Raw genomic sequence first — 21299 nt, forward strand, 5'->3', positions numbered from 1 at the left:
AATAAAAATAGCACTGAAATCTTTATTGATACAAAGCTGATAGATTTTAGAAGGGGAGAGTATTTCATAAGACAATTGTAATTGATAATAGTTGTTGTGTTATTGATATCGGTAGAATGATCGGTATTTATAATACCTTACAAGAAACCCTAAGCATTACTAAAACCCTAGGACGTAGCCGTCACTACCAAACCCTAGATGATAGTCGGCCCTAATTGGGCTAGTATCCTAATACCCTCCCGCAATCGTAAAGGCAGTACATATTACGAACTTTACGATTGGAGAAATACAAGCAAGATAATAATTAAAATAAAAACATGGATTTTCAAATCTTAACGAATCTTCTTTATGAAAAACTTCTCATCGTCGCAAGGCAGTAGATATTGCGTATAAGACTCGCCAGACACTTCTTTTTGGGTGCGTATAGGACTCGCCAGACAATTTCTTGCGTAACTCGCCAGTCTTTTTGGGTGCGTAACTCGCCAGTTTTTTTTCAGTGCGTAACTCGCCAGTTTTTTTTCAGTGCGTAACTCGCCAATTTTTTTTCAGTGCGTAACTCGCCAGTTTTTTTCAGTGCGTAACTCGCCAGTTTTTTCGGTGCGTAACTCGCCAGTTTTTTCAGTGCTACCTTGGTCAGAATTGATGATTTTCGAAAGAGAAGAATCACGATTTTTTTTTTTTTTTTTTTAGGTTTGGACAATTTATTCGGGATAAAAAATGGAAAATCAACAAAAGACGGAACACAGACACAACATAATCACCTCATCATCACAGCCCTTAAATAAGTACGTACGGATGAGATGAGATGAAAATAAATCATCTAAATGGACGAATATGTCTGTGCGCATACAATTGTAGCCTTAGTTTAAAGGATCGGCACTTCGGCAATTATATTTTGAGTTTTTTTTTTTTCTTATTAAATCCCGCCGGAGGGCACCGTAGGTCATTAGTCCCTCCGGCAGGGCGGCGGAAGATCGTGATCGTTTTTAGGCCTCAAGAGCGTGAGGCTCTGATACCATGTTAAGATTATAGAGGGGAGACGATAATAAGGGAGAATGTATTATTGATTGATCCCTCATTGAATACATCGACACAATATATATAATAAACCATATTAGTCTAAACCCTAGACGATAGCCGTCATAACTTAACCCTAATGATAGTCGGCCCTAATGGGCCTAGTATCCTAATACCCTCCCGCAATCGTAAAGGCATAGTACGAACTTTAGGAGATTGGGTCTATACTAGGCCCGACTACCATTAGGATTAGCCAAATTAGGGTTAAGTTCTAGGATGAGAGGTATTATAAATACCCTCACCATAATATGTAAGTCGCCATATCAAATAATACAAATCATTTATGCAATTCTCCCTCTATAATCTTAACATAGTATCAGAGCCTCGATCTTGAGGTCTCTATAAACCGCTTCCGCATTCTTACCGGTGGGTGGCCGGAAATTTACACCCACCGGTAGGATTTTCAACCACATAATACTTTCTGTTTTGAAATAAATAAAAAAAATAAAAAAAAATGGTGCAGCACTACGTGTTTTATCGTTTTCTCTATTTGTTCCCTTACATCAATGGTGTGGAAATTTTATGGAGGGTGAATTGATTTCCACGGGATTTTAAGACCATGATTGATCTTTCTGACCGTCTTTCTTTCAAATTTCATTATTAATTTTTCGAATTCGTTCAAGGTAGTCTAAAAATTGATCAAGTAGTTACGCAATTAAAATCACCACGATGGTGGTTCAAATCAATTTGGAGTCCGAAAAACTTAGCGTTCTCCAAATCTTGAAAGTAACGGATAATTTTCCGTTTTATTGATATTTGTCAGGTTCGATTAGGGTTCCTGCAAATTGACTCATATTTTCGACAAGTCCGAAAAAATTAACGTTCTTGTTCGAGAAATTTTCTAGCGAGTCTTAATACTCGTTTATTTTACCAACCTTGCGAAGACGGAGATGATGATGAAGACGGAGAAGTCGATGAAGATTGATTTTTTCTTATTTTGATTTTATTGTTATTCTCCAATCGTAAAGTTCGTACGAATTACGTACTGCCTTTACGATTGCGGGAGGGTATTAGGAGATTGGGCCTATACTAGGCCCGACTACCATTAGGGTTAGCCAAATTAGGGTTAAGTTCTAGGATGAGAGGTATTATAAATACCCTCACCATAATATGTAAGTCACCATATCAAATAATACAAATCATTTATGCAATTCTCCCTCTATAATCTTAACAAAAGCGCTCTCTCTCTCTCTCTCAAAAAAAACCCTCACTAAAAACCTAGCCTCCATTATTATTCGGGGGCTTCCATCGATCATCCATCGATGGTAAGCCCCACAAAAGCTTTCTTAAACAACTAATATTATGCAGATCTATCTTATTTTCAATAATAGTCTCCCTTTTGGTGAGATCTGTTGTTCCGTCCCTTCTTTCGGGGTTTTTCCATTTTTTCGTGGGATTGTTATCAATATAATAAGTTTTAATCGACGGGGAGATTATCAGATTTGTTTCGTGGATGAATACATCAAGATGGCTACACTGTTTCCCTCCATCAAGAAGGATGCAAAGACATCGATTATTCATAGATTCAAGAAATTTATGATTTTGGAGCGGCAGTGCCATTACCAGTATTTAGATAGTTATTTTGAATGTATTTTTTACGTTAGCAATCTTGATTTTCCTTTGTCTATTTGTTATCTTCATAACCTACGCCTAGTTGATTATTAATGAGATGACAATTTCAAAAAAAAAAAAAAATAACACTGAAATCTGATTAAGTGTTTTATTATTACTTTCTATTTAAGTACTCTTAATATATTATATGCTCTTAGAACACGTCTAATAAGAAAAAACGTTAATAAAATACCAAGTCCTTGTAAATAGTATCAACCAAGAAACCTGGTCAAAACAATTTTGGTTGAAAAAGTATTCTAAAAGTATAAAAAGAAGCTGCTTATTGAAGATATCTTAGTCTAGTGGCTAAGACGGAAGTATTGTGGATAATAGGTTCCAGGTTCGAATCTTTCTTTTTCACTATTGTAATGCGACTAAGTGCGCGCTCTGTTAGACTAAAAAATTCTAAAAAGAAGCTGCACAAATGCAGTGATAAACATTTCTTTGAAATTACATTATAGATCAACAACAAATCAACAATGCTCCAACTCTAATTAATTTAACTGCCACTTGCCTAAATTTTGTTATCTGCTCTAGCAGATACTACTAAAGATATACTCCGTATTAAGAACCGTACGAGCAATGAAACTACGTCACATTAGTCCTTACACTGCTGCACTTTCAGTGCTCGAACTTAAGAGCGCTTGTTACACCTATACAAACTCCTTACCACCGTCTCTATATCAATCCTGCAAACGCAATTACTTGTCAGAAAGAACGTATAGAAAACAAAAAATGATCATATATACTTCTCCCGAATAACATCTATTCAGAACTACTCCGTAATAGATTGATAAGGCCAGGACTTGATTGTTTGGAAATAATATCCTACCTTGGTGGTTAATTGTCGGTAAAGCCAATCCAGACCGTCATGTAGTCCTTCACCAGTAACACATGAAGAAGCCTGGACATGCCTATTTCCAGTTTTAACAATTACGCATAACAATTACATTAGTACTGACGTACTGTCTCTTAATGATGACTTTAGCAAATAAGCTAGCTAAAATTTGCAAATAAATGTAGAGCATCAAAGTCGAATATTATTAAGAGAGAAATATAAATAGTCGATCGAATAGATAGGGTAAGTAAAAAGAGTAATACCAGTAATGTCGATCAAGCAATTGGAGGTCAAGTTTATCAGTGATTTCAGCTACAGACATTGCATTCGGAAGGTCTTGCTTGTTCGCATACACCAAAATATTTGCTTTCTTTCCGATTACCTTAATGAAACAAGAGATCCAAACAAGAGTGTCTTAAACTTTATTTTCATGTCATTTCCAAAAGAAATAAACAATTAAGAACATGTGTAATTTAGACCTCAATTTCCTTCATGTAACGGTGGAGCTCTTCCCTGGCGTCTTCGATTCTGTCTCGGTCACTGCTGTCCACAACCATGATTAAGGCCGGGGTAGTATTGAAACAGTGTTTCAACAATAACTGCATGTCCTGTACATGATTGAGATCGGAATTTAAAATGCACGCATTGTGACACAATTTATCTACAATTGATATAAAAACCGAACTAATAGAAATGAGGTAAACATGAAAAAGACTACTACTAATTAAAAACTCCGCTAAAATAAGTTTTGTACACGTAAATAACAAAATACCCGTAATTGGCCGCCAATTTCGAAAATAACGAAGCTAACATCTTTGTAATCCAAATCTTCTGGATCAATTCCTACAAGACAAAAGCCGTTGACTATTTAGTTCTACGTACATCATTGACTTAGACAATAATATAGTTCTGCTCGACAACTATTAACATGTGAGACCAACTTATTAACGTAAATACATAAATATTTGGGATTACCGACAGTGGCGGTGTTGATGGGGATGAATTCACCGTGGATGAGCTGGTGAAGAATGGTACTCTTGCCAGCAAAACCGCGACCAATCATTAGCATTTGCAATTTTTTCTTACCATATATCATCGTCGTTAAATTGGACGACACTACTCCCATCTTTATCTATGTTTTTCGTCTATATACTCTTACCGTCTTACGTTTTGTTGGTTATATATATGATCTCTTTGGCCAAAGACTAGAAGAGTTACTTCTTATATGCCTCTTTTTTATGCATTATTATAATAAACTCACTAAATTAATCATATTTTTTTTTATTAATTATTTTATCAGATTGCAGAGGATTGACTTGACTTGGTATGTTCCTTGTTCATTAAGAGTAGGGCATGGCGCCTTTAAACACCTAAAGATTACAGTATTCAACGAATGAGAAGCATCCACGTCATTTGACGAATGATACACTAAAGATTTAGGAAGTTCTTTATAATCATTGAAAATAATAGATGAGAGTAAGAAGAGTAAGACGGGTTAACATGACGGACCTTTGTAATTTTCTTGAAATGCCTTGTTCTGTTGTTCATATCTATATATTTTACAGGCCGGCTAAACAAGGTTCAATGGACCAGCGGTCCAGCGTGCTGCGTGCTCACTTATTTATAGGAGAAATTCATGTTGGACTTTGTACGTGTCTAGACAAAATCCGTATTTGATTACCTCTAGTAGGCGTAGAGTAATTCACTGCGGCATACAGTAATTTTGTACGTAGGTCAGTTAGCTTGTGCCTTAAATTGTTAATCGAGTGGTTATAGTGATGAAAATGGTCCAATATCTCAAGTTCAGGCTTAACCAAAACAAAATTCAGAACATTTAGCTTGAGATATTTCTACTTTTCCGCGGCATTGTTAAATTACAAAACATCTAATGAATCGGGAAAACTTGTACATAAACCGAGAAACAAATGGTAAAACCTCATAAAATTTATATTCCACAATATATTACGGAGTAAAACTTTGCAAGAAACATAATAATCACTCTAAGGCACTCGGATAAAGTGTTTTTAACATAATTACATCATAAGAACATAGAAAAATCAGCCCTGTTGCATGCGGCTATGGATATCGAAATGTTTGTAAATCAGACCTGCATCAATAGTTGGAAAACAAGAAATTATTGGTAAAACAGTTGGAAAGTGTTTGTAAATGGTAAGATGAAAGTGTTAAGCATACCTTGTTAGAAATGTTACTGGAAAGCCAATCAAGGCCTTCATAGAGTCCTTCTCCGGAGGTTGCACAAGCAGACTGTACGTACCTGCGTTCATTATATGTTTTGCAAATCAAAGTGTTACACAATATTCGGGATTATGACAATGTTGAATATTGATGGACCAAAAAGACCAGATTACCAGCGACGCTGACGAAGGGACTGGAGGCCAAGTTTGTCAGCAATCTCAGAAACAGTCATTACATTCGGAAGGTCCTGCTTATTTGCAAGAACTAAAAGTACTGCATCCCTCAGCTCATCCTGTGTCACAATAACATTGGCAGTTGGCACACCTTATTCCACAAAAATGGAATTTTTTCGAGTATGTATAAATGAAATGTATGTTGAAGCAGACCTCATTAAGCATCTTATAGAGCTCATCTTTGGCTTCCGCAATCCTCTCCCTGTCGTTGCTGTCCACTACAAAGATGAGGCCCTGAGTGTTTTGGTAGTAGTATCCCCACAATCGTCTTATCTGTTGCCATTCCGACAACAAAAAATTATACGAAACGAAAGAAAAACCGATACATCACTACTCATACATGTATGTTAAAATTTCAAGAGAAACGGGGTAACATACCGTGTCTTGGCCTCCAACATCCCAAACTGTGAAATTAACATTCTTGTACTCAACAGTTTCCACATTAAACCCTGACAAAATAGAAGTAATTGTACATAACGTATCAGAAGAAATACAAATTCTTATTTGAGACGGATGTAAGCATAAAACAGATGTAAAACAATCTATAGTACATAATAATAAAAGCATCAACTAGAAATATGTTTTAATTCCGTTTCAGGCTTACAACGATCTTAAGAGAGACTTATAGTAGATTTGTAGAAGAAATTAATCGACATACCAAGAGTCGGGATGGTGGTGACAACTTCACCAATTTTGAGCTTGTAAAGGATAGTAGTTTTGCCAGCAGCATCAAGGCCCAACATCAATATTCTCAACTCTTTCTTTGCAAACATTATTTTCAGTAAGCTTGACAACATCGCACCCATTTCGAGTTTTCTTAAACTTACACTTGCTTTCAGTACGATATAACACTTGTGTAGAACGGTTTTGCACAAGAATCGAATCTCTATTGAACCTGTGGATTTACGATGTTATAGTTCTAGTCAATTTTCTGCTTGTGTTGTAGTATTTGCTTATGATTTGAGAAATATAGTGTCCAAATCTGTTTATATACTTTTTGATTGCTGGTGGGGCCCTGTAGCGAAGGATATCATTTTCCTTTACAAACAGCCACATGTTACGGTATTCGACCAATAGGAGATTGTTATTTTCCCACATAATCTAGAGGTTGACGTCATCCGTCCTATGTAAGGAAAAGTCCGGCTAATCAATTTTGATTCAACAACAACAACAACATCAGAGCCTTAGTCCCAAAATGATTTGGGGTCGGCTGACATGAATCATCCTTTAGAATCATCCATAGGTGAATGTACACCTCAAAAAGCGAATAGAAAAGGGAAAAATAAAAATAAAAGGGGGAGCCAAAATGTAATGGAAAGTCAAGGTAAACTTACAGGTTTTAAAATCGAATTTCAGATTTCTTTTATAAAAATTTAAAATTTAAATCGGGAGAAAAGATTAAAACGATTTTGAAAACCGAAATAGAGTTAAGGATCCGGAATGCTTTAAAAGTAAACCAAGTAAAATATATAAGAAAGTGGTCGGTAAAAAAAATATCAAATACTAGAAAAAGTGATAATTTTTTTATCGGGTGAATCAAAAGTGATTCACCCGATAAAAAAAAGTGATGATTTTCGCAGTACATATTTTACTCATTGCAGTATACTATTGACATTTATATTCCTCTTATTTTTCATTTCATTTTCCCTCTCTAACTCCCCTCTAACTCCTCTCTAATCTATTCTTTCTCATTTCACATATCCTATAATTAATGAATAAAGTTTAAATTATGTATGACATTGATGAATTTATATAAAAGAAACAATTTAATGAGTTTTTCTTATCTTGTGTCCTAAGGGTACATGTTAGAAAATCCGATCATTATATAATGGGTTGTTAATAAACTAGTGTAGCTCCCGTGCAAATGCACGGTCTTTTAGATAAGATATTACAAAATTTGACAATTAATTAACACTTTTTCTTTTTGTCGCCCGATATTTACTAATGTCGCCCGTTTAAATTACTAATTTATCCTTATATAATTAACTCCCTTACCAAATTACCCCTCACCAATTAACACCCTAATTAATACTAGATCAGTCAATGAGGTCCACATTTCATTTCCCCTGCTCCTCCGCCGGAATTCGGAAATTGCGCAGCCACTCGACGGCAGCGGTAACGACGACGACAAAAACAACAATTAAGACATTAACAACTACAACAACAACAGTTAAGGTAAATTATTCTATTTAGTTTTCAATTCATTTATTTGAATTGTCTTAATAGGTATAGAATCAATGAAATATTGGGTAATTCTATTGTAATTTCTGGAAAACTGGTAGTATTCTTAGTAATTCAATATGTAAAATTTCTTTTATTCTGGAAATTTGGTTTCAATCGAATTATTGTTTAGTTGTGGAGTGTTGAGTCTCGTTTCAGTGAAGGGGATGTGAGTCACGGTGTTCGGCCGTCGTGGGAATGTCGTGGTTATTGCACGACATAGGGGTGGGGATATCATCGTTGTCGCACGACAAAGTGGCGAGCATGACGTGTTGCTCACACGATGAAGCAGGGGCGAGTTCGAGTTCACTGTGCGACATGTTCGTGGATTGCTTGTGTTGAGCACACGACCTGTCTACGGTTATGTTGTGTAAGTAGCACGACCGGCGTACCTTACATCTTCTTCTGCCAAGCTCTTTGTACTGTGATTTTTGCTTGTAATATGGCCGTAGCTGCTATACTTCTTGATTGTACTATGGTTGTAGCTCTTGTACTATCTTTTTATTCAAGATAATTGATTGAAGCTTTTGGGTCGCATATGTAAGCTAATAATAAGAATCACAAAATAAAAAGAAGAAAAGCAAGTAGAAAAGTTGAGCATACATGGAGATCGCATTACCACGATTATTCTGCTATGAAGTGAAAAGATAGTTCCTAGTTTTAGGAATCTGAATAAAAAGGAGAAGGAGCATACCGAGGAAGCAAAAATGAGTTATAAAGAGAGTGATATATAGTGGAATAATTGCAGCTAGTCTTGCTATAGACGGATATATCCGTCTATAGTTAAAGACGGGTTAAATAACTTTAAAGTGGTGACATTTTTTGCGCCCACCACCCCACTTGTTGCTTGTCCCATTAGAAATGTGGTATTGTATTTGACCGTCTTTACTTATAAACGGATATGTACTGTCTATAATGAGATTTTGTGGAATAATTGAGGGTATTGAACGTGGAGAGTTGGAAGAAAGAAATAAAGATGAGAATGAAATATGTGGTCGAGCTGTTATAGGCCACCTTTGTTACATCACAAAATCTCATTTGTGACGGCACGTATCCGTCACTTTGGAGTGACGGATACCATTTTCCCTCACAAATGACCCAAATAGAGGAGAGAGAGAAGCACATGGGGTGCCCCCACCTTGTCCCCCCTATCCGTTTTGTGAGTGACATTATCCGTCACTTGCTCTGACCCGTCTTCAGCAAGACTAATTGTTGTTACATTTGTCCTGATTGATTTATGAGGGGTCTTAAGCATATGTGATAATTCAATCATACAAACTATTTTATTTTTTTTACATTTTTTTTATTATTAATCATATGTGATAATTCAAAAATCACCAAATCTCATTGAAGACGGGCGATATCCGTCACAAGCTTGTGACATATACCGTTTCTTCTCACAAAATGCCCATTGAGAGGTGAGTGGGAAACACATGGGGGTGCCCCACCTTGTCCCCTCTCCCTTTTTGTAAGAGGTCATAAGGTTGTGACGGGATTAGCCCGTCACAAGCAAGACTAGCTGTTCACAAATACTCTTGCTTTAAATTGCCCTATCCATCTAAAGTTTAAACATGTCAAATATCACCGTATGAGTATATATGACAAATGTTTTACCTTTTTAAGTGTATTATTCTTTTGTTCTATTCATACCACATTGATATATATATATTTAACTCCTCTTAAATAAGAATTTGTGATAATTGTACTAATGTAATTCTCCCAACCAAGTGCTCCATTGGCCACTGATAAGGCTCGTATTGTCGGCACAGTATTTTTTCTTTTATTTACTATTTATTTATAACTCTTTTTTTTTTGAGAAAATTTATTTATAACTCTTTAATTAATTATATTTTCTAAGATCCTCTGTGTAATTACTTTTAAATAAGGTGCATTTGTTTTGTAGGTTGGTGTCACAGTTCTTCACAGATTTTCACAATATAACTGTCTAAGAGATGAAGAAAGACACACGGATATGGACAGACTTTACACTGAGCTTGGCCTCCAGTTATGTGACTACCATGGGAAGACTAACATTGGTAAACGGAGAAACGGAGAAACAACAATGGCAGAGGACGATGATTAGTAGTATATTGTTGACTGTTTCTTTATTGTTTTCTGTGTTTATTTGGATAAGTTTACGCTGTTTTTGTTTTCGATATTTTGGTCTACTTTATTGATTTTATTACACACTATTTGGATGATTTTACGCTATATTGTTACTATTTTAGTACGATGTTAACTACTATTTAACAAGCACGATATAATATAAATGAAATCATAATAAACAGTGGCATCAAAATATGTTTGACAAATACAAACTAAAATCATTACTCACCCTGAAAATATCTCTCATATGACGTAGTTTGTCTCGCATACATCTGATCCCAATCATGAACACTTCCATCGCTACATCCTCGCCATAATGGGTTGATTTGAGGCATAGGAGCATCACCATTAACCCGTATACGCATAAAATGTCGACCGGTATACAACACCCACAAAATACCATAAGGTTGTGCAACACCAGGAGCTACTCGTAAAGGTAGGTATGTGGAAGATCCATACCAATTACGCACTCCGTTATTAATCTGAGAGCTAAGGAGACATATCGTCCAATTATACATTGTAGCAAATCCAAACAAATCATAGCCAATCATCCAATGGTCATCACCACAGCCGCTATCAGACACACAATTAATGCGTCTTTTGTCAAAATCGTACATGTCTCCATAAATATTCAAGTATATGCGATCTTTGATTTCGTTAGACAAGGCATACCTCATTTGCTTCCAATGATTTTCATCACCACGTAAAGCATGTGAGATGACTCGAAATCCACAATGACCGTCACCTCTCGGGTCGTAGAGCCCCCAAAATGCTCTTCCACTGGAACAGGAATAAATCGGGCATATCGGAACTCATTTAGGTTTACCACGGTAAAACCTAGCTCTAAAGGCGCCCCACCGACTGTATGCGAAATTCAAAGCAAATTAGTTGTTTATTATGCAACAAAGATTACTTTACTTAAATTCAATTGGAAGCAAAATTACATACCAGCTTCAAAGTTACTTGCAGTGTTGGACGATGATTGGAAAGTCGATGAGGAACGAGGATGCCTCTGTCGTGCATTGTAATACCCCGTATTTTATATCGTTAATTGAGTTGTATTTTATATCGTTAGTTGAGTCGAGATAATTGTTTAGTCGTATTGTTATCGTAAACTTGTTAAGACGGGTTTAACTGAACGAATCACGTCAACAAATTCCTTTCTACACTTACCCATTTACCCGTTGACCCAAGCTCATTTACCCATGACCCAATTAACCTAAGTTTAACCTAATTCTACCCTAACCCTACAAAACCCCACTCCCTCACCCGCCTATCACCTAGCAGCGACACATTTCCCAACAAACACACAAATCGAGAGAGGGAGAGTGAGCGTAGGTGTTGTCGGAGCAGCAAGGAGGGCCTTAGGGTGGTAGTCGACATCCATAGTTAACCCTGGTGGCTGTTTAGGTGGCGGAAAAAGGTATGGGTGCAACTCCCTCTTTTATTTTCGTTTTCTGTCAGGTTTTTATTGGTGTTGTCGTGACTCAGGGAAGGGGTGTTGGTGTCTGGTGTCGGGGATATGGTACTGGGTGGTTTGGGTCGCCTCTTTTGGTGGCGATTAGGGAGGTTCTTGGCGGCAGAATTGGCGGCGAGAGGGGTTGTTGACAGGGTAGATCACACGGGTACTGCATGGGGGTTTCAGGCGGGTTTTAGATGCTTAGGTTGGGGTGGCACCACCGTGGACTCGGGGGAGGTCGAAATGGTGGTGTCACGGTGTCTGGGTGCGTGGGCTGACGGCGTCCAGGGCTGTGGTGGTTTGGGCAGAGGTAGGGGATGGCTGCGGTGGCTGTGTGTCGAGGACAGGGGGGTGTTTGGTGAGGCGCGATGGTGAACCAGGCCAAATGACGGCTCTGGTTCGACTCACCGGCGGCGGTCGACCAGGCTGGGGTCGGTTGTTGGTGGTGGGGTCGAAGAGGGGAGCAAGCTTGGTGGTGTTCGTGGTGGTTTAAGGTGGCGCGTGAGGGGTGTGAGAGAGAGGGAAGGTGCGGGTTGTAGAGACGAGTTGGTAGTGTTAGTGAGTGTTGTTTTAATTCCTTTAAACGTAAAAACTTGTTTTATCACTTATTATATCGTACCCTTGTTTAGCTAATTAATTCCCGAGTTATTTAAATGTTTAGAGACGGGTATGAGTCGGGTTGGTAAAATAGAAAACCGTTAGATCGGGAAAGTTTCCATTTAAGGAAACTTTCCATTTTAAGAAGTTTCTATTTTTAGTAACTTTCTATTTTGGGAACGGGAATGGTTTAAGTAATTGTTTATTATTTATTTATCTTTTAGAGGGCGAATTTGTTGTGGAATATTCCGAGCACCCGACTTTTGACCGCAAATCGAGGTAGGGAATACACCGATTGGATACTTACGATTATAAGAATTGGCATGTTGGTGATTATATGACATACTTGATTATCTAATTATCCTGTTGAGCATTATTGTTTCATATTTTCATACATTGCATTTGCATCGGAGTTGGAGTTGGAGGAGGTGAGTTAGTGTGATTAAGGCCCAGGCGGGTTCTGCAGGACTTGCCCTGGTGTCCTCAGCTGCGAGCTGGCAGATCGACTACGGTCGATATATTTATAGTCTACCGGGGATCGGTATGGTTGGGCGTGCCGGGGATGTGTGTGATGGAGTTGAATGGAGGAGCATAGCATTGCATTCTTTATTACATTGTATTACCTACTCAACCTCGCGGTTGACCCTGTGTATTCGTGTATGCCTGTGATGATCCTTTTAATGGGGAGCAGATTGACAGGTTGTTGAGACATTGGGAGCTGGCAGGGAGAGAGCATGGATCACTTGACTTAGAGCTAGCTCACTTTTATTTTGTTTAGTTGTCAGACTTTATTTCTTTTAAGTTAAGACATATTCTATTTCCGTTGTAAACATTATAAACTTTAATTTAAAGTACTATTATCTTTCTCTTTGTTATCTACTGCCTCGGATTTCCGAGATGGTAACACCCTTCTTTATCTGAGGAGTCCTAGCGCAGGCCCTTAAATAAATGGGGGTGTTACAAAGTGGTATCAGAGCGAACGATCTTCAGGCCTAAACCAATGAATCCAATGAATATAGAAGGAGTCTAAATAAAATGAACCCCGGGACAAAACTGTTAGGAGCACACTAAAGGTAAGGGATGAGTTAGGGGCCCCCTCACACCGAACCATTGGCCCTCTCAGTTTGACCCGGGAACCCAGAGTGCAAATGAGAGAAAGGGTAGAGAAGTCGCATGATGATGAGTATAACTTCATATATCGTTGCCTAGGTGTTAACTGATTAAAATGTTAATTGTTGCATAAAAGTTGGTAGGAGGTTGTGGCATAATACTTTGCATGTTTTAAGGTTGATTTATACTTATACCTCTATAAAGTCGTGTTAGAAGGCTATGTCTAGTGATATGCGGTTATGTGACCCCTAAACCATGCTAGATAGACAAGTAGGATAAGAGTGATAGAATTGGCTAGAATTGCCAAGGTGTTTTTGTGTTGCAGCTAATTCCTAAAATTTTCTTGTAGTCATGCCTCCAAAAAGGAACACGGCTGTAAGCATCACCCAGAAAGATTTAGACCGGTTATTAGCTGAGAATGAGGCCCTAAAGGCCAAAAGAATGGACCCTGCTAAGATGAGTACAATAGTGGCGAGGCATAACCCTACCTTCTTCACTGGAGAGGGGGAACCTCACTTGCTGGGAGATTGGTGTCGGGAGTTCACCAACCTATTCGAGCTGATAGCTTGTCCTGAAGAGCTGCAAGTAGACCAAGCTGCACACTACCTCAGGGCCACAGCTGGAGAGTGGTGGAATAGGAACAAGGCGGAGATTCGACATGTTGCTAGGGATGTTGAGGAAGGGTACGTGTCTTGGTTAGAATTTCAGGTGATATTAACGGACCAGTTCATGCCCGAGTTCAGGAAAGCTAAGCTGAGGGAGGAGTTCGATACGTTTAAGATGACAGAGGACATGACAGTGGAAACATACCATAGGAAGTTCCGACTGTTGGCTTCATATATTGATGATTTTGCAAAGAATGAGACCATGCTGGCTATGAGGTTCGAGAGGGGTTTGACGGTGGATATCAAAAAGAGACTCACGGCAGCTCCACCTACCACCGTTCAAGACATCTATCTGAGGGCTGGTGCTGCTGAAAGGCTCTCCGAGCAGATCAAGGAGGATAAGAAAGGAAAAGCTGAGAAGAGAAAGTCGGAAACTGTCAGCGATAATACTGGGGCCAATAAGCCGAATTCAGGCAAGTTCAGTGGATATTCCACCAATAGTGCTCCTGGAGGGATGAGGAACCAAAGCGGAGGCAGTTTCAGAGGTGCTGGTATTGGAGGTAATGCGTCCAGGATCACTTGTTTCGGGTGTGGGAAGTTGGGACACAGGAAATTCGAGTGCCGAAGTTCGAGGAAACCAACTGGGGCTTCCGAACACCTACATCCGGGTTCGATGGGTCTCGGACAGCGGGATCGGGATACAAAGCAGCCTACCGTACTTCTAACATCGGCTATGGAGGAGGTGCCCGATCCGGGGCAAGTAATGATTATCAAGGAAGATACAACAACTACTAACCGTAGCCAAGCAAAACCAGTCCATGGGGTGGTAATTTCGGAGGAACCGAACGAGGGGAACAAGCAACCCAATACCGCTTCGTCGAGTCAGTCTGGAGCTAAGTCCAGTGGCAAGCTCTTTGCCATGGGGAAAGAAGCAGCAAAGGAGGATGCACATGTCGTGACTGGTACATTTCTTGTCAACTCTAAACCCACCTTTGTGTTATTCGATTCGGGTGCCACACATTCATTCATATCTAGGGAGCATGTTAGAGCCTTAAACCTTTCTACATATGATAGAGTGGTCGATTCTGTTATAGTACCTTCGGGAGAGTCTGTGCCTTGTGATAAAATCTATACCCGTGTACCTATTCAGATTGGGGAGGTTGTCTTTCACTGTGACCTTATGGAGTTTCCTTTGGGTGGGTTCGAGGTGATTTTAGGGATGGATTGGTTGGGGAAGTACAAAGCTTTCATTGACTGTTACCAAAAGAAGATATCTCTGAGAGGACCTAAGGGAGTCAGAGTAACCTACAAGGGATACATGATCAAACCCAAAGTCAAGTTTATCTCTGTAAACACTCTAAAATCGAGTCTGAGGAAGGGAGACCAGTTAATCTTATGCCAGATGTGGGATAGAGAGTCTGAGACCCCTAGGATTTCTGACATACCTGTGGTGAGAGACTTTGAGGGGGTATTTCCGGAAGAGATCCCTGGGCTACCACCTAAACGCGACGTGGACTTCTCCATTGATCTAAAGCCGGGAGCTGGACCTATTTCTAAACCACCGTACCGTATGGGACCAAAAGAGATGGAAGAATTAAAGAAGCAATTGGATGAGTTGGCTGAGAAGGGTTATATTCGGCCTAGTGTTTCACCTTGGGGAGCGCCTGTTCTATTCGTCAAGAAAAAGGATGGGAGTTTGAGGCTGTGTGTGGATTACCGAGAGCTGAACAACGTGACTGTCAAGAACCGATATCCGTTGCCAAGGATCGATGATTTGTTTGACCAACTGAGTGGGGCTGGAGTATTCTCGAAGATCGACCTGAGGTCGGGGTATCATCAACTGAGGATAAAGAACGAGGATATCCCTAAGACCGCATTGAGAACGGATATGGACACTACGAATTCGTGGTCATGCCCTTCGGATTGACCAATGCGCCAGCTGTGTTTATGGACCTGATGAATCGGGTATTCAGTCCGTACCTGGACAAGTTCGTGGTTGTATTCATCGATGACATTTTGGTTTACTCCAAGAGCGAGGAAGAGCACGAGGAGCATCTCAGGATAGTATTAAAAACTCTGGCAGAGAATCAGTTGTATGCCAAGTTGAGTAAGTGCGAGTTCTGGTTGAAGAAAGTTGCCTTTTTGGGGCACGTGATTTCCAAGGAAGGGGTGTCAGTGGATCCTAGCAAGATCGAGGCCGTGACTAGATGGCAGAGCCCAAAGAATGTGGGCGAAATTCGAAGCTTCTTGGGACTAGCTGGGTACTACAGGAGGTTTGTCAAAGACTTTTCGAAGATAGCAAAACCCTTGACGTCTCTAATGAGGAAAGAGAATCGGTTTGTTTGGGATGAGAGTTGTGAGAAGGCTTTCTTAACACTCAAAGAGCGCCTAACCACAGCTCTTATCCTTGCCTTGCCAGATGGGAATGATAACTTCGAAGTGTATACCGATGCTTCCAAGAAAGGGTTGGGGTGTGTATTGATGCAGAACGGAAAGGTAATCGCGTATGCTTCGCGACAGCTGAAGACCTATGAGGAGAATTACCCTACCCATGATCTAGAGCTGGGGGCCGTGGTGTTTGCCCTCAAGTTGTGGCGACATTATCTCTATGGGGCAACCTTCAAGGTATTCTCTGACCATAAGAGCCTGAAGTATATCTATACTCAGAAGGAGCTGAACATGAGACAAAGGAGATGGATCGAGTTGATTGGCGACTATGACATGGACTTACTCTATCATGAAGGAAAAGCGAATGTCGTAGCCAATGCTTTAAGTCGGAAGTCTATCCATGCCCTAACCAGTGCCAGATCCAGGGTGAGAATGGTCGGTGAGCTAAGGCAGATGAGGATTTACATGATCCGACGAGGTGAGACCGTTGGGGATATGACAGTGGAGCCGGAGTTGTACGAGGAGATCCGAGAGCTACAAAAAGGGGATGCTAGAATCCAGAAGTGGCGCAATGAGGTAGAGCAGGCAGGTGCGGAGCCTTATGCTAAATTCAGCGTCCATGCAGATGGGAGCTTGAGGTTTGGGCAGAGGTGGTGTGTGCCAGCTAATGAGGAACTGAAGAAGAAAATCCTCACAGAAGCACATGCTACTCCATATTCTGTACACCCTGGAGGGGATAAGTTATACAAGGACCTCAAAAAGACGTTTTGGTGGCCTAATATGAAGAAGGAAGTCGCTGAGTTCGTATCTCGATGTTTGACATGCCAGAGGGTGAAGGGTGAGCACAAGAGACCACAAGGGAAAGTTCAGCCGCTAGATGTACCAGAGTGGAAGTGGGAGAGTATCTCCATGGACTTCATCGTCGGGTTGCCTCGGACTCAAAGGGGTAACAACATGATTTGGGTGATCGTCGACAGATTGACCAAGTCAGCTCACTTTATTCCCATGAAAGATACTTGGAGTAAGGCTGAGTTGGCTAAGGCTTATGTGCAGTACGTGGTTAAGTTGCACGGTGTGCCTAAGGATATCGTCTCCGACAGAGATTCTAGGTTCTTATCCAAATTCTGGCAGGAATTACAGTCTTTGATGGGTACTCAACTGAAGATGAGCACCGCTTTTCATCCTGCTACCGACGGTCAGACAGAGAGGACTATTCAGACCCTCGAGGACATGTTGAGAGCTTGTGTTCTAGAGTTTGGCGGATCGTGGGAGGACAGACTGGGATTGATCGAGTTTTCTTACAACAACAATTATCATACTAGCATTGGGATGGCACCTTTTGAGGCACTTTATGGTAGGAAATGCAGGAGTCTGTGTGTTGGGATGATCGATCGACGTATTTGTCGTTTTGGGGCCAGAGATGATTCAGGAGATGGTTGAACAGGTACAGATTATCAGGCAAAAGATGAGAGCTTCTCAGGACAGACAGAAAAGTTATGCTGACACTAGGAGAAGTGAGATCTCTTTCGAGGTGGGAGAGAAGGTACTACTCAAAGTGTCGCCAATGAAGGGAGTCATGAGGTTCGGGAAGAGAGGGAAGCTGAGTCAGAAATTCATCGGACCTTATGAGATTTTGGACAGAGTTGGAGAAGTGGCCTATCGTTTAGCTTTGCCACCAGCGTTAGCCAGAGTTCACAATGTCTTTCATGTTTCCCAGTTGCGGAGGTACCTAAGTGATCCATCACATGTGTTGAGTCCTGAGGTGATCGAGGTGGATGAGCAGTTGTCCTATTTAGAGACACCCAAAGAGATTCTGGACAGGAAGGTGAGGAAGACCAGGAATGGGGAGACAACTTTGGTGAAAGTCTTGTGGACTAACCACAATATTGAGGAAGCTACATGGGAGACTGAGGCTTCCATGAGGGAAAGCTATCCACACCTATTTGCATGAGGTAAGTTCCGGGACGTAACTTTCTTTTTAGGAGGGTAGAATGTAACATTTTGTTTCCGACCTTATCCGACCTTAATCCATGTGTCTTTTACGTGTCTTTTACCCTAGGGAAATTTGTTTTGGGGCCACATCGATGCGTGTGGGGGTTACTAGACGAGTGAACTTCGGGACGAAGTTCATTTTAAGGGGGGAAGACTGTAATACCCCTTATTTTATACCGTTAATTGAGTTGTATTTTATATCGTTAGTTGAGTCGAGATAATTGTTTAGTCGTATTGTTATCGTAAACTTGTTAAGACGGGTTTAACTGAACAAATCACGTCAACAAATTCCTTTCTACACTTACCCATTTACCCGTTGACCCAAGCTCATTTACCCATGACCCAATTAACCTAAGTTTAACCTAATTCTACCCTAACCCTACAAAACCCCACTCCCTCACCCGCCTATCACCTAGCAGCGACACATTTCCCAACAAACACACAAATCGAGAGAGGGAGAGTGAGCGTAGGTGTTGTCGGAGCAGCAAGGAGGGCCTTAGGGTGGTAGTCGACATCCATAGTTAACCCTGGTGGCTGTTTAGGTGGCGGAAAAAGGTATGGGTGCAACTCCCTCTTTTATTTTCGTTTTCTGTCAGGTTTTTATTGGTGTTGTCGTGACTCAGGGAAGGGGTGTTGGTGTCTGGTGTCGGAGATATGGTACTGGGTGGTTTGGGTCGCCTCTTTTGGTGGCGATTAGGGAGGTTCTTGGCGGCAGAATTGGCGGCGAGAGGGGTTGTTGACAGGGTAGATCACACGGGTACTGCAGGGGGGTTTCGGGCGGGTTTTAGATGCTTAGGTTGGGGTGGCACCACCGTGGACTCGGGGGAGGTCGAAATGGTGGTGTCACGGTGTCTGGGTGCGTGGGCTGACGGCGTCCAGGGCTGTGGTGGTTTGGGCAGAGGTAGGGGATGGCTGCGGTGGCTGTGTGTCGAGGACAGGGGGGTGTTTGGTGAGGCACGGTGGTGAACCAGGCCAAATGACGGCTCTGGTTTGACTCACCGGCGGCGGTCGACCAGGCTGGGGTCGGTTGTTGGTGGTGGGGTCGAAGAGGGGAGCAAGCTTGGTGGTGTTCGTGGTGGTTTAAGGTGGCGCGTGAGGGGTGTGAGAGAGAGGGAAGGTGCGGGTTGTAGAGACGGGTTGGTAGTGTTAGTGAGTGTTGTTTTAATTCCTTTAAACGTAAAAACTTGTTTTATCACTTATTATATCGTACCCTTGTTTAGCTAATTAATTCCCGAGTTATTTAAATGTTTAGAGACGGGTTTGAGTCGGGTTGGTAAAATAGAAAACCGTTAGATCGGGAAAGTTTCCATTTAAGGAAACTTTCCATTTTAAGAAGTTTCTATTTTTAGTAACTTTCTATTTTGGGAACGGGAATGGTTTAAGTAATTGTTTATTATTTATTTATCTTTCAGAGGGCGAATTTGTTGTGGAATATTACTAAGCACCCGACTTTTGACTGCAATACTGAGGTAGGGGAATACACTGATTGGATACTTACGATTATAAGAATTGGCATGTTGGTGATTATATGACATACTTGATTATCTAATTATCCTGTTGAGCATTATTGTTTCATATTTTCATACATTTCATTTGCATCGGAGTTGGAGTTGGAGGAGGTGAGTTAGTGTGATTAAGGCCCAGGCGGGTTCTGCAGGACTTGCCCTGGTGTCCTCAGCTGCGAGCTGGCAGATCGACTACGATCGATATATTTATAGTCTACCGGGGATCGGTATGGCTGGGCGTGCCGGGGATGTGTGTGATGGAGTTGAATGGAGGAGCATAGCATTGCATTCTTTATTACATTGTATTACCTACTCAACCTCGCGGTTGACCCTGTGTATTCGTGTATGCCTGTGATGATCCTTTTAATGGGGAGCAGATTGACAGGTTGTTGAGACATTGGGAGCTGGCAGGGAGAGAGCATGGATCACTTGACTTAGAGCTAGCTCACTTTTATTTTGTTTAGTTGTCAGACTTTATTTCTTTTAAGTTAAGACATATTCTATTTCCGTTGTAAACATTATAAACTTTAATTTAAAGTACTGTTATCTTTCTCTTTGTTATCTACTGCCTCGGATTTCCGAGATGGTAACACCCTTCTTTATCTGAGGAGTCCTAGCGCAGGCCCTTAAATAAATGGGGGTGTTACATGCATGCTCTACCCCCGATAAGTTTCGGGTAGTAGAATTTCGTGGTCGGCCCCGACGATTTTCCACCACCTCAGGCTCTAAAACATCTTCATCTTCAGGATGTAATTGTCTAAAAGCACTATCTATTATACCTCTTCTCATCGACGGGTGGGCACGACGAATTTGTTCAAACAGGTCCTCGAGCACATCATCATCAGTACTTCGCCTATGGGTCGATTCAGTATAAACTAGTGTACTCCAAAACATGTGCAGATCATCTACGTGAACCTTTCTCTTCTGAACAAATAAAGTATGAAGCCGGCAAGCACATAATAACCCGTGTGTGCTCCGAATAACACACCCGCATCTCTCATACAATCCTATACCTAATTTTTCGCCACGATAAAACTCATTTTGCATAGATATGATGGCGTTAATCGATACTCTTGTTGGAATATGTGTCCTCCGACAATAATGCGATCACGACTGTTGATCATGATGATCACATGTTTAAGTCTCATTAAAATGAATACAATTGGGAAGTAATATTGTTACTGTCAACTGGTCAACATATATCGGTAATGATTGGCTGACTAGAGTTTGACATTACTGTCGTGTGACGGTGGTGATCAGTTGACCCCCTAGGTCATATCTAAAGGGCAACACTCTTAATTGATTATTTGATTAATCGTATAATGTTACGAGTTAATTAAATTACTTGAAAATTGACGAACG

The 21299-nt window shown here is 40.7% G+C and overlaps 3 protein-coding genes across 4 annotated transcripts; 1 reads left to right on the forward strand and 2 right to left on the reverse strand.

Moving 5' to 3' along the window:
* Positions 1–3131: 3131 nt before the first annotated feature.
* Positions 3132–4669, reverse strand: LOC141643509 (ADP-ribosylation factor-like). Its single transcript, XM_074452694.1, has 6 exons — positions 4502–4669; positions 4299–4369; positions 4006–4134; positions 3790–3908; positions 3521–3602; positions 3132–3377 (listed from the first exon to the last, which is right to left on the reverse strand). The coding sequence occupies exons 1-6, from the start codon at positions 4650–4652 to the stop codon at positions 3372–3374; spliced, it is 558 nt and encodes a 185-aa protein (XP_074308795.1). The 5' UTR covers positions 4653–4669; the 3' UTR covers positions 3132–3371.
* A 769-nt stretch (positions 4670–5438) lies between these two features.
* On the reverse strand, positions 5439–9354 carry LOC141643510 (ADP-ribosylation factor 2-like). Of its 2 annotated transcripts, XM_074452696.1 has the most exons (7): positions 8795–9354; positions 6614–6850; positions 6334–6404; positions 6109–6228; positions 5896–6014; positions 5720–5801; positions 5439–5633 (listed from the first exon to the last, which is right to left on the reverse strand). In XM_074452696.1, exons 2-7 carry the CDS (start codon positions 6759–6761, stop codon positions 5628–5630), a joined length of 546 nt encoding a protein of 181 aa, XP_074308797.1. In that variant the 5' UTR covers positions 6762–6850; positions 8795–9354; the 3' UTR covers positions 5439–5627. The 2 variants fall into 2 exon arrangements, with proteins under 2 accessions (XP_074308797.1, XP_074308796.1); XM_074452695.1 differs by lacking the exon at positions 8795–9354 and having other exon boundaries at positions 6614–6912.
* A 4444-nt stretch (positions 9355–13798) lies between these two features.
* On the forward strand, positions 13799–16813 carry LOC141641716 (uncharacterized). The gene is made up of 4 exons (XM_074450368.1): positions 13799–14878; positions 15203–15853; positions 16183–16677; positions 16796–16813. Exons 1-4 carry the CDS (start codon positions 13799–13801, stop codon positions 16811–16813), a joined length of 2244 nt encoding a protein of 747 aa, XP_074306469.1.
* The last annotated feature ends 4486 nt before the right edge of the window (positions 16814–21299 follow it).

The sequence above is a fragment of the Silene latifolia genome, chromosome 2 (genome assembly GCF_048544455.1).
Source record: "Silene latifolia isolate original U9 population chromosome 2, ASM4854445v1, whole genome shotgun sequence".
NCBI lineage: Eukaryota > Viridiplantae > Streptophyta > Magnoliopsida > Caryophyllales > Caryophyllaceae > Silene > Silene latifolia.